Below are 13,197 nucleotides of genomic sequence, written 5' to 3' on the forward strand. Positions count from 1 at the left end.
TATTAGATCTCAGTGCTGCGTTTGACACTGTTGACCACAGCATATTACTAGACCGACTGGAAAACTGGGTGGGACTTTCGGAAACAGTTCTGAATTGGTTTGAATCCTACTTAAAGGACAGAAACAACTTTGTTTCTATAGGTAAATACACATCTGAGTTGACAAATATGACATGTGGGGTTCCTCAAGGCTCAATCTTGGGGCCTCTTCTCTTTAACATCTACATGCTACCACTGGCTCAGATAATGAAGAACAACAAAATAAGTTACCATAGCTATGCAGATGACACACAAATTTACGTAACAATTTCACCAGGAGACTATGCTCCAATTCAAACACTGAGTAAGTGCATTGAACAAATCAATGACTGGATGTGTCAGAACTTTGTCCAATTAAACAAAGATAAAACTGAGGTAATGGTTTTTGGAGCCAAGGCAGAACGTATAAAAGTTAGCGCTGAGCTTCAGTGTGCAATGTTCAAAACAACAGATAAAGCCAGAAATCTAGGTGTAGTCATGGACTCTGACCTGAGTTTCAACAGTCACATTAAAACTGTTAATAAATCAGCCTACTATCACCTAAAGAATATATCTAGGATTAAAAGACTAATGTCACAGCAGGATTTGGAAAAACTTGTCCATGCTTTTATCTTCAGTAGACTCGACTACTGCAATGGTATCTTCACAGGTCTCACTAAAAAATCTATTAGGAAGCTGCAGCTGATTCAGAACGCTGCTGCTCGAGTCCTCACTAACACTAAGAAAGTGGATCACATCACTCCAGTTCTGAAGTCTTTACACTGGCTTCCTGTGTGTCAAAGAATAGATTTCAAAATACTGCTGCTGGTTTATAAAGCACTGAATGGTTTAGGCCCAAAATACATTTCTGACCTCCTGCTAAATTATGAACCATCCAGATCTCTCAGGTCTTCAGGGACTGGTCAGCTTTCTGTCCCCAGAGTCAGAACTAAACATGGTAAAGCAGCGTTCAGTTATTATGCTCCAAATATCTGGAACAAACTCCCAGAAACCTGCAGGTCCGCTGCAACTCTTACTACTTTTAAATCCAGGCTGAAGACTTTTCTTTTTGTCGCTGCTTTTAATTGAACTATTCATATCTTAGACTGCACTGTAACTTTTATCCATGTACTTTTTTCTTTTAATGTTTAATTGACAGCACTGTAACTTTTATCCATGTATTTTTTCTTTTAATGTTTATTTTATTAGCTTTTCTTTTTAATGACTGATTTTAAATGCCATTTTCTTAATCTCTTTCATTTTTTGTAAAGCACTTTGAATTGCCTTGTGTTGAAAAGTGCTATATAAATAAACTTGCCTTGCCTTGCCTTACAAGTCTTGGCATGTTGAGAGCTGTACATACACGAAAGGGGAGTTAGTCGGTTCTGTAAGAGCCAGCATGCGGGACCGGCTTTACAAGGTTTCGGCGAGTAATATGAGTGCAATGTGTAACGTTAATGTCAGCTAGCTAACATTAGCTAACAAGGTACACTAACGCAGTGGTTCCCAAACTTTTTGTGCCCAAGGCACACCAAAGGACAAGTAAAGATCTCAAGGCACACCTATTGTGCAAAATAGCCCTTATAACACGTGTTATCACTCATATCATGTAAAATATCTGTAAATGTGCATAATTATTTACTAATGCCAAATAAAATGTGACAAAGACAACTATATTACTCATGAAATATTTATTAACGAAATATTTCAGAAATTAATTTGAAACTTTATCAAATTAGGCTTCATCAAAGCAGCAACACACTCATTTAAACCAGACAGGTCACAACATTAAAAATGAGGCAAAGGAAAGTCAGCAGAAATTCAGCACAGAGAACTGTCAATGCAAGGAAGCTGCATTGTCCATGGTCCTGAACTACAAATTATAAATGTAACATTTCAGCAATCAGCATTGAAACATGTGCTATTGTAAATATTTTTGCCGACTTACAAATGAGTGAGATACATGTGCCTGTCGTGGCGCGCATAATTTTTTTATCCTTGGTGACACTGAGGAGAGGGCCACTCGCAAGTCCTGTTCAACAGAGAGCCGTGACCTCCTGTTGTTCTTCATGTAAACCAGAGTAGAGAACGCCAACTCCAGAGATGGGGTCGTTACTAAACTAATGTAATATATTACATATTACTTTTAAAAAAGTAATATATTACACTACTTCGTTACTATCTACATAAAGTAACTCGTTACTTTACTCGCCGAGCACGTACGAACTGCGCATGCGTGAGTGGCAATAACTTTCCTTACCAGCAGGCGGCGGTAGTGTGTATTTGTCATTCAAAACTGACAACAACCGGAAGACAGTGAAGAAGAACAGACTACGTGATATAAACAAACAACAAATAGCGTGTGCGGTAGCTTCACCTTAGTAGGGGTTTCACAACTACCAATATTTACTAGTCGACACGTTTTTCAAAATAGCAGTCGACTAGTCGTTACGTCATAATAAAGACACACAAAGAGAGGTGTACAACTGTATTTTATATTGGAACTCATACAGTTACATTAAACACTGCATTTTAATTTGTGTTACATGGCTGAGTAAATAACAAACAGTAACTGGACTTAGTAAATAACAAACAGTAACTGGACTTAGTAAATAACAAACAGTAACTGGACTCACCAAAATCGACAGCAAAAAACTGTTTACTGAAATGCCACGTAAATCCAGTGCGCAACAGCGCATTGCGCAACACTTTACTCGCTGTCCTCCACGATAACGTCCACCTTTCCAGATGTTTGGTTTGCATTGAGGAACACCAACGCATCGACATGTGAGGGAAGGAGGCTTGACCGCTTTCGGGTGACAGTGTTGCCTGCCAGGGAAAAAACCCTCTCACTCGGGGTGCCTGTGGCTGGAATAGCTCCTCGAAAGCTTGGCTAAACGGGGGACGCGGTGCATATTTTCTGCCCACCACTCCAGTGGGTTATCCATTGTGGGGATATGCAGTGTCCGCTGGCAGTAATCGCGTAGCTCATCATCCGCATCACTGTTGACCCGTTTTTTTGCTGCTCGTCTGCCTCTGTCCTGTGCTGACGCCGGTCCGTTGCTCACTGGTGCTAGCATTACTGCTAGTGCTAGCTGTCGGCAGCGGGTGTCTCATCTTCAGATGGTTGCGCATAGCAGATGTATTTTTGTTGTACTTCAGTACAGCTGTACACAACTGACACTTCACTGTGGAGTTGGTTACATCTTTGTTGAAGTACTGCCATACATAAGAATGTCGGACGTGTTTTGAAGCATTTTGCAGCACCTCGTTTACCTCCATTTTTTTCACGACTAGTCGACTAGGGCCTACAGCGCCGACTAGTGGTAAAGGTAGTCGACTAGTCGATTAGTTGGTGAAACCCCTACAGAGGTGCCCAGTACGTCGACCGCGGGCGACCGGTCGCCCGCGGGGGCAATGCTGGTAGACCGCGAGTCATTCATTAAAAAAAAAAAATCCAGCTCCGTTAAAATAGACAAAACAGGTTTTGAACCCTCCTCCCTTGGCCTCCCTGCCACTTAATTCAGGAGTTTACTTGATTGACAGAAAAAGCGACCTATCGCTTTCCAGTCTGTTAACCCAGAATGCAAAGCGATATAAAATCAGTCAAGTGCGGGAAAACTCAAATTAATGTAAACAAGAGACAAATAACAAAATGAGTGCGGGACCGAGCAAGAAGCTAAAAACATACCACTTCCACCCAGAATGGGAGGAAGAATATTTTTTTTGTGATGTCACATTCAAACGTGATTTGCCTTATTTGTAAAGCAAGCGTCGCTCTGCCAAAGAAATGTAACGTGGAGAGGCATTATCGGAGTGTTCACAAGGCATATGACAGCGACTTCCCTCCGAGTAGCGAGTTGAGAAAGAGAAAGGTGAGGGAACTTAAGTCACAATTAGCTGGACAGCAGTCACTTTTCTTAAAGCCGACATCCACCGCAAAGGCAGCCACTGAAGCATCTCTACGAGTGAGTCACGCTATAATCAAACACAAAAAATCCTTTCAAGATGGAGAGATGGTGAAAGAAGCCTTCGTAGAAGCAGCAGACGCCTTGTTTCGGGATTACACAAACAAAACAGAAATAGTAAACGCTATCAAGGCCGTCCAATTATCACGGAGCACAGTCACACGTCGCTGTGAAGTCATGGCTGAGGATTTGACCCAGCAACTCAGGAAGGACATAGAAGACTGCGAGTGTTTCTCACTCCAACTAGACGAGTCCACTGACGTGAGCGATACAGCACAATTGTGCGTTTTTATCCGGATGGTGTTCACAGACATGACGGCGAAAGAGGAACTGCTGACAATTCTGCCAATGAAGTGTGGGAATCTGACGTCATTGTCACCTGATGCGGTCACATGACCGGTGACCGAGTAAACAGGAAGCCATAAAAAGTTTGCCGTCAGTTCAAGAAAGTCTCTCTTGGCTGCTTGTCACTGGTCTTCTCCCTCTCACAAAGGTAGGAATAACAGTTTTAAGGTGGTTTTATGTTCTTTTAAATTAACTTATGCAAGTGGCTCATTTAGTTTGGTTTTATTAGGGCGAGTGCAAGACGAGAGTTTACCATTGACGGAGGAAAACTCTCCCGACAGGCACAAGACCGGGTCTGTTATGAGTAATTTGCTTTTAAATGGCGTTTTTAAACCGACGTTTTTAATTGTGTTTTTAAGCAACTTATGTATGTGTTTTTACAGAGCTTAATGTACACAACCGGCCCAGCTACCCGGGATATTAAGTGACCATTTCCCCGGCAGGATTAAGCCGAGTTGGAAACCTACTCTGTGGAAGTATGCCTTGTTTTGAACTCTTTCATTTTATATTGAGTTGGTGAATGAGGCTGGCAACTAACATGTTATGTTGTTTCCTTTTCAAAAGGACCAGGCCAGCCACTGTCCTATAGTGTTTCTTGTGTATTTTCTTACCCATTTTCTTCATGTGCAGTGTATGGCAGTATAATCATTTTAATATTTGTGTCGTAGGTTGCGCTCCTCTGCGGCGTAGGCCTGGGCCCGGGTGGAACGCTGCCTGCCTTCAGTGTAGGGACTGCACGGTGTGACACTTTATTTTCTGTATGCTAAATAACTCACTGTTATTATTTTATAGAGATTGTGGTTTAAATATTGCATGCTTATGTTGTTTTGGTGTGTGGCTTTTCTTGTTTTTGTCCCTCACGATTAGCAGGCACTGCAACCCAGCGGACCGGGCCTGCCCAACTGAGGAGGGTAACTTATATATGTATTGAATTGTATTTGCCATTTTTATACTGGACATGAATCGACATTTTAAACTGTTTCCAAACACTTATTAAATAAAGCTGTGTTATGTTTTTGGAATTCATGCCTCTGTCATAATTGGACCGATTAAGGGAAGCTTTAAACAAAGCGATCCACGACTTACATTTAGGGTCCACGGGTTCCTCCTGCCCCTTAGCAGGAGTTGGCGTTGTCAAGTACTAGCTTTACATGTGGCAACCTCAGTCACGGTTACCACAGAAGGAACACACTCGGGGCGAGGACATTTTTCGGACGTTTAAAAACTTTGTTGACAAAACTAAACTCCCCATGTCTAAGTTGAGTTCCATCACAACGGATGGTGCGCCTGCGATGGTGGGCCGGTGTAATGGCTTCATCGCAAAATGCAGAGAGGATGACATATTCCCTGACTTTCTGAATTATCACTGCATCATACACCAGCACGCACTTTGTGCTAAAATGCTGAACATGAAAGAGGTAATGGATGTGTCACTTAAAGTGGCCTGTTCTATTCGGGCAAGACCTCTTCAAAGACGGCTGTTTCGTGCATATCTGGAGGATGCCGACTGTGTTCACACTGACCTCTTACTACACACCGACGTAAGATGGCTGAGTAGGGGCAATTTTCTCGAGAGATTTCGAGTGCTTCTACCGGAGATAAAGGCATTTCTCCATGGCACCAAGCTCGCGGAGTACGCACGTCTAGATGACGAGGAGTGGCTGTTAGATCTGGCGTTCTTAACAGACATTACACACATGTTAAATTAGCTGAACTTGGAGCTACAAGGGAAAGACAGAACTGATCATGTCAACTGTGGTTGACATGATCAGTACTTGTACTTGTACTTGAGATTTCAGGACATGGAGATTGGTTTCTTAATAGAGAGGTTCACATGCCTTTTTAGGTATTTGTTTCTGTAGTTATCCCATGTATAAATAAAACGTGTTATTCAGCCCCTTGCAATTTGAGATTTTATTTTTGGTTGGTAGACCTCGGTGAGCTGGTCATTTCAAAAGTAGCCCACCGGCCCAAAAAGTGTGGGCACCCCTGCCCTACACCTTAGCATGTGTTCTTTGCAGGTGTTTGACGTGGTGTTTACAGCAGTGGATAACAGCTTCTGGCCTGGACACAGTTTGCACCTCACCGTCACATTCCTGTCTATTCTTCGGAAGTACTTTATTGATACCAATTTGGGAAATGTTTGCTTTGCAGCAGCAAAAGACAAGGCATTGTACATAAGACAGTTAAAAGACTAGAATTAAACAATCGAAAATGTAAACATCTCAAATAGAAATAAAATAGCATAAAATATACATAGTGTGCACAGCTATCTTACCTGTTAACATATACATGGTTAAAGAGCCTGTTGCTGTTTATTGCTTTGAATTGTTTAAAACAAATATTATCTTCTTAAACTTGAATGGTAGTCAGGAGCATCACTTCCTAATGTTTGATATATTTAGAGGGAGGGAAGGAATGTTTCAAAATTCTGATTAGATTCATTTCTACAATTTCTTTAATTCATGGTGGTTTCAGTAATCCCTTGGTAATTGAAGACATAAGTAATCTAAATAAGTAATGTCTTCTTTATGACTTTCAGAAAGGACAGGAGACCGACAGGTGCCTATCAATGATTGTCAACTGACAGTAAATAAATGGAATTCAATAAACATTGAATAGCATGCATGCAGTTTGTCTGTGCCTTTTCCTCCGTGTTGTCCTGGCATATAGTCTCCCCCATGGTTTGCTGTGCTGCCGGGGGATGCTCCAATCGCTCAGAGAAAGGAGTACACATGTAAGGTTTCCCCACTGACACAGAGAGGAGGAAAGAATGGCTGGCTCAAGTCAGCAGGAGCAATTTAACTATCACAAAAGACAACAACAGCAACAACATATGTGAGGTAATTGTAGAGGAAACTTCTGTGTAGCTATGCAGTGGGAGTCACCGACTCAGGAAGGAGACACGGTAGGAGCAGTATAGCTTTGATGTCAAACACATGATGGTTTATTTGGAGTTACGGCCGGAGGATTCACATCACAAATCCAAGAGTCAGAGGTTCTGACTTCACGGTAGAGTTGCCACGTCAATTCTGGAGAGCCTCTCTCTTGCCAGCCCATCTAACTGGTTTCGCAGAGAGTAAACAACATATTTGAGAAGATAGCCTAAACAGTGTGGGAACACTGAGCTACTTGCGTCGGACACTTATGACCTCGAAGATTTCACCTTGGAGTCCACAAATACAGAGAAGGAAGTGTCCCAGTGTACCCACAACACAGACCATCTGTGACCCAGTATTGACCGGTCACAGAATGGGAACAATAACATTATTGGCTAAGCAGCCTGTGTCCTTAAAGGAGGTAAACAGACATCAAGGTTTGTCCTGTATGTCACATCTTGGCGTCTATGACAATTATTTCCATAACAGTAATCATATTTTTCACAAAACGAAGACCACACCATCGGGAAGCTTAACGTCTGTTTAATTCAAATAAGGAACAGGGAGAGGCTTGCAAAGCTCTGGGAGTTGAGACTCAGGTGCAGGGTCTCATTGCAGGTCTTCAGGCTCCATTGAATCCCCGTGGGGTTCTTGTGCTGAAAGAGGGAGACAGGAGAAAGGGTTAGATACATTTAGCAACCTATAGGATGGGAAATTGCTGACCTATTTTAAACGTACCTTGTGTTTTCACTCTCACTTAAGTTCCTCTCCCTTTGCCATCAATCCAAAATCAGCTGAGCTGCAACATAATACAGACGGGTTATAATCAACAGAATCACAAAGACATAATATGACTCTGCTAAAAACACTCACCAATCAGTTACGTTTTAGTTTACTGTTTAGAAGTCTCAAATATCCACTCTAAATCCAAATAAATAGCGATGTATCACAAAAATAGCTCTCTTCCTTATTATTGTGTAACGTTAACTATATTATACTAGCTTGAACTCCAAGATGGATATCCTCATTGGTCACCACCTCCACCCACTACAATCACACGCCCCAATGTTATATTTAACAAATATGTAACTCCCTCCACCCCGGATAAAAGCACGTTAAGAAGCCCCTTTTCTCTAATTCCATAACGTTGGAGGAAATAACATTAGGAGAACGGATTAAAAGGCTGTTTGTGGTTAACGTGTGTTGCTAACTTTATCCGGCATTCTGGCCTAATCTGTTATCTGTAAACGTTAAATATACTGATTGAAGGGATAATCCACTAACGTCCTTTAATACACATGTGTAGTTAATTTGATTCAGATGTTCTGATAATATCCGCAATATAAATCTTTAAACGTCTTCTTACCTTCAAAAGTCCATCACGAACGGTCTATTGTGCTGCAACCATAGACTGCTAGCCGCAGATCCTCTCAATCGTTCCCCGGAAGTTAGCTTGCCGCTAACTTCCGGGGAACGATTGAGAGGCTCCACGATCCGCCATTGCTGTAAAAAACTGGTCCATTGGAGTGAACGGAGATGTCGTAACTCTTCTATTATATGGCTCTGGCCTAACTGCCTGTCAGCCTTCCATCTGTGCACAAACTTATCTTGTGCCCTCATTGGTCATGTGCGCGTTCGTGTGTGTTGGAGGAGGGGCTCTGTCAGGAACTCTGAAGGAAGGGGCAGATTTTTTTCGGTTGTGTACTTTCAAATTCTAGCGCACTCGAGCTGGTTTCTCCATTCTTACCTACCTACCTTTAATAAATGCAGGCACATTTTTAGTGCCTATTCATACTAAATCAGTTGTCCCTCCCCCTGGTGCCAGGTCCAACAGATCCATCTTTAGGCTCAGCAGCCCTGTCCCCCCATAAGGCTGAACCTGAACCAACTTTTCTCCCAACTGAAGGAGGTGAGCAGCATTGTGTTGAATGACATGCCACTTAACATATCTGAAGGGAGACTGGAATACAATATATATATATATATATATATATATATATATATATATATATATATATATATATATATATATATATATATATATATATATATATCAGAGGTTGCGTTAACCGAATATTTTCCGTCTATGACGGATTTTTTTTTAACAATGACGGACAAATCTGAAAGCAGTCCGTCATTTTGACAGATTAGAACAAACTTGGAACAGCGCCAAAGTTTCCCCGCAGCGAGGCTCCGGTGTTATGCCGTGTTATGCATGCCCTCCAAAAAGGAAATCATACCGTTTCCAAACCTAACTGTGCCGTACAAATCATTAAAATGTCTGTGAGTTTTGGCTTGACGCTGTGCACGCTCCCGCGAGGTGCAGCAGCCATGCATAACACGGCGCATGTGAACTGTCTCTCCCCCCCCCCCCCCCCCTTGACAGTTCACGAGCATGCTTCCCCCCCTCGTCAGAGTTGTGTAAAGGCCGACGGGTAATTCTGGATTTTGACAGAAGTTTTACGATCCTGTCAAAATGACGGACAGTGAAAAAGTCTAGCGCAACCTCTGATAGGCCTATATATATATTAGGGCTGTCAATCGATTAAAATATTTAATCGCGATTAATCGCATGATTGTCCATAGTTAATCGCGATTAATCGCAAATTAATCGCACATTTTTGATCTGTTCTAAATGTACCTTAGAGGAATATTTTTCAAGTTTTTAATACTGTTATCAACATATGAGTGGACAAATATGCTTTATGCTAATGTTTATTATCATTTGAACAATGACAAATATTCTCATGAATATTAAACACAACAACCATATGAACATTACAAATATTTGCCTCAATTCAACCTGGAACCTCTCTCATACAATAATACAATACAAATGTGTGTGTGTGTGTGTGTGTGTGTGTGTGTGTGTGTGTGTGTGTGTGTGTGTGTGTGGTGGTTCCTAGGGTCCTGCAAGAGACCCGTCGGGGACCCGATGGAGAGAGTAGCGGTTGATGTGGTGGGGCCGCTACCCTTGTCAAACAGGGGTAACCGCTACGTTCTCACGGCCATAGACTACTTCACAAAGTGGACAGAGGCGTATGCGCTCCCTGACCAAGAAGCAGAGACAGTCGCGGATGCCTTGGTGTCCGGCATGTTCAGCCGGTTTGGAGTACCGGAGACCCTGCACAGTGACCAGGGGAGGAATTTCGAGTCCCGGGTGTTCGCCTCCATGTGCTCTCAACTGGGCATTCACAAAACATGCACCTCCCCCCTGCGACCACAGAGCGACGGACTAGTAGAAAGATTTCATCGCACCATGGGACAGCAGCTGGCCATCCTCACGTCGAGGCATCAGCGCGACTGGGACGAGCATCTGCCCCTGGTGCTCATGGCATGTCGGTCTGCAGTCCAGGAGTCATCAGCCTGTTCGCCGGCCCTTCTCATGCTGGGGAGAGAGCTTCGAACCCCTGCGGTGTTGGCGTTTGGTCGGCCACCAGATTCCCTGGACACGCCTCCTGGTCCTGAGTACGCAAGGAGGCTGCAGGACCGGCTTGAGTCCGCTCATGCCTTTGCCCGCAAGCAGCAGAAAAGTGCTGGGGTGAGACAGAAGCGGAACTACGACATCAGGACCAGAGGGCAGCATTTCCGGGCCGAGGAACTGGTTTGGGTCTACAGCCCACAACGAACGAAAGGCCGGTGCCCAAAGTTGGACAGTCAGTGGGTGGGTCCTTGCCGAGTACTGGAGAGGGTGGGGGAAGTGGTCTACAGGGTGCAGCTGCCGCCAAAGGGGAGAAAAGTGGTGCTCCACAGAGACAGGCTGGCTCCGTACAGAGGCGTCGCTTCCCCACAGACCGAAGGAACCTCGGGACACACAGACGTCCCATCGACATCCCTCCGCAGACCCCCCGGCGGACAGAGCAGCAGTCCCCCATCAAGGACTGAGAGTCCCCCCAGTCTTTCGGCGCCTGGGCCAGATCCGGCAACCCCAGCCCCCCTGCCGAGAAGGCAGACACGACCCCCGGGTCGTTTCAGAGACTTTGTGTGGTAGTAAGGTTATAGTGAGACCCCCCAGTTCCTGTAGAGGGCAAGAATGCGCCCTGGTCTCACTGGAAGGGATGGTAGTCCACCCAGCTCTTCCTAGTCAAAGTTCAGTGTGTAGGTGTAGTGTGGGGCTGTGTTTAGTTGTTCCTCGTAGGCGAGGAATTTTGTAGTGGGGGGGTAGACACTATAGAGGGCTGGGATTATGGTGGGTTTTCTGTGTTTTCAAAGGCTACTGGTTTGGTTGGGGACAGCCAGTGGGGTAGTCCCTGCAGTGAGCTGGAGAGGGTGGGGAGAGTGTTTTGTACTGTGTTGTATATGTTCCTCGTGGGCGAGGAACTTTGTAGTGGGGGGTAGTGTAGCGATCCTGATAGTCTACTCAGGGTGTCACTTAGGCATCCCCCGTCTCTCTGCCAATCATAGAGCTGCACCGTGATGGTGGCTGAGGTGCGGGCCTGTGGTTGGTGGAGCGGACGGGGGAGGGCGGGGAGTTGTGACGTATATCTTGTGGTTGGTTTAGGAAATAAGTTAGTGTGCGGTAGAACCCACGAAGTGTACTTGACCTGTTATCATCTGTCTTCAAATACTAGTTATTAAAGCCTAATAACTACAAGCCTGTCTCCGACTCATCTTGGGAACGTTACAATATTTAAACATTTCAATTAGTCTCTGCATATTTAAGTAATGCTAGTTTATGTAACAGATGAACAGATCAATGCAAGATAAGTTAGTTAGCATCCACAACTTTTGTTAATGAATATGTACATCACTGATGTTAACCTTCGGTAGGTCTTGGAGACCTCGAGTGTAAAATAGTGCCATCACGTTAACGTTAGCCTTCTCACTTTGCTCTACCGCTATCTGTATGCTATCTGTATGCTATATATCTATCTATCTCTCTATCTATTTATCTCTCTATGCTATCTATCGCTAGCTATATGTATGCTATCTATCTCTCTCTCTCTCTCTATCTATATATCTATCTATCGCTATCTACCCGCTCAACCACTCCACACCGTAGACCGGAAGTTTACAACCGCACACCCAGCCGCCGGAAGTTGATAGACGCCATCTTGTGCACAGAGCCAATAGAGGTTTCCAAACTTGCCGAAATACCTCTGAGTCCAGGGGTAGACGACCAGACACCTGGGGTGACAAGTACAAATAAATAAACAGATTAATTTTGTTTGTGCATTTATTTTACGATAAATAATAGCCTACCAATAAATAAATACATGTGACTGACCTGGCAAGGGTTGCAGGGCCCACCACATCATACTCAAGCTTTGAGAAGATGTCCTTGATGGTGGCGCGCTCGAAGTCTGTCCATTCGACCATTTTGTCGGCTTTAGATTTGATTCACAAGTCGTGTGCTGGTCTGTAGCAGATGCAACTTTTAAAAGAACCGTTTCACTCCTCCCAAAATGTGCGATTTGAATCCAATTCAATCATTGGATAGAAATAGAGAGTGGGTTGGCCGAGTATTACGCTTTTGCCAAATTGATAAGGAACGGACAAATATGCAATACTTAGATTGTGTCCGAAACCGAGGATATTAAAATGTTGGCGTTTCTCTGTTTATATCAAGATATGGGCCTGCATGATCACACAAAAGAAAACATAAATTGCTTAAGTGCGGTCAAAAGAACACGATAGTGTGTATGAAAAACGAATAGCCTAACTGCTTATGGCTGTCCAGTTTCTTTTTTATGATAATTTCTCAGGAGAATAACCAATTTGACATAACGGTCGTTTCATTGTTATACATTAATTTACCTGCAAGAAATAAGTTTAAGAAAAAGTAAATGATGTGTTTTTTATTATATGATGATAGATGATGATCCATATCATTATCACCGAGAAAGTATAAATCCGGGGCGCTCTTATAGACGCACACGCTCTGACCGCTGCATAACTCCATTTCATGCAACTATTTGCTCATGTGGTGTAAAACCAATTTGCATTATCCCCACTGATACATGCACTCGTTCGAGCTCAATTTAACCT

General features: G+C 43.5%; 1 protein-coding gene and 1 long non-coding RNA gene across 2 annotated transcripts; both read left to right on the forward strand.

Annotated features, from left to right (window-relative positions):
• Positions 1-3,813: 3,813 nt before the first annotated feature.
• LOC117548553 (zinc finger BED domain-containing protein 5-like) lies at positions 3,814-6,261 on the forward strand. The gene is made up of 2 exons (XM_034219922.1): positions 3,814-4,338; positions 5,514-6,261. Exons 1-2 carry the CDS (start codon positions 4,034-4,036, stop codon positions 6,037-6,039), a joined length of 831 nt encoding a protein of 276 aa, XP_034075813.1. The 5' UTR covers positions 3,814-4,033; the 3' UTR covers positions 6,040-6,261.
• On the forward strand, positions 4,375-5,352 carry LOC117548575. Its single transcript, XR_004569351.1, has 4 exons — positions 4,375-4,478; positions 4,560-4,623; positions 4,714-4,806; positions 4,999-5,352. It is a non-coding gene; the product is annotated as an uncharacterized LOC117548575 (long non-coding RNA).
• Positions 6,262-13,197: the final 6,936 nt, after the last annotated feature.

This window comes from Gymnodraco acuticeps, unplaced genomic scaffold, assembly GCF_902827175.1.
Source record: "Gymnodraco acuticeps unplaced genomic scaffold, fGymAcu1.1, whole genome shotgun sequence".
Classification (NCBI taxonomy): Eukaryota; Metazoa; Chordata; class Actinopteri; order Perciformes; family Bathydraconidae; genus Gymnodraco; species Gymnodraco acuticeps.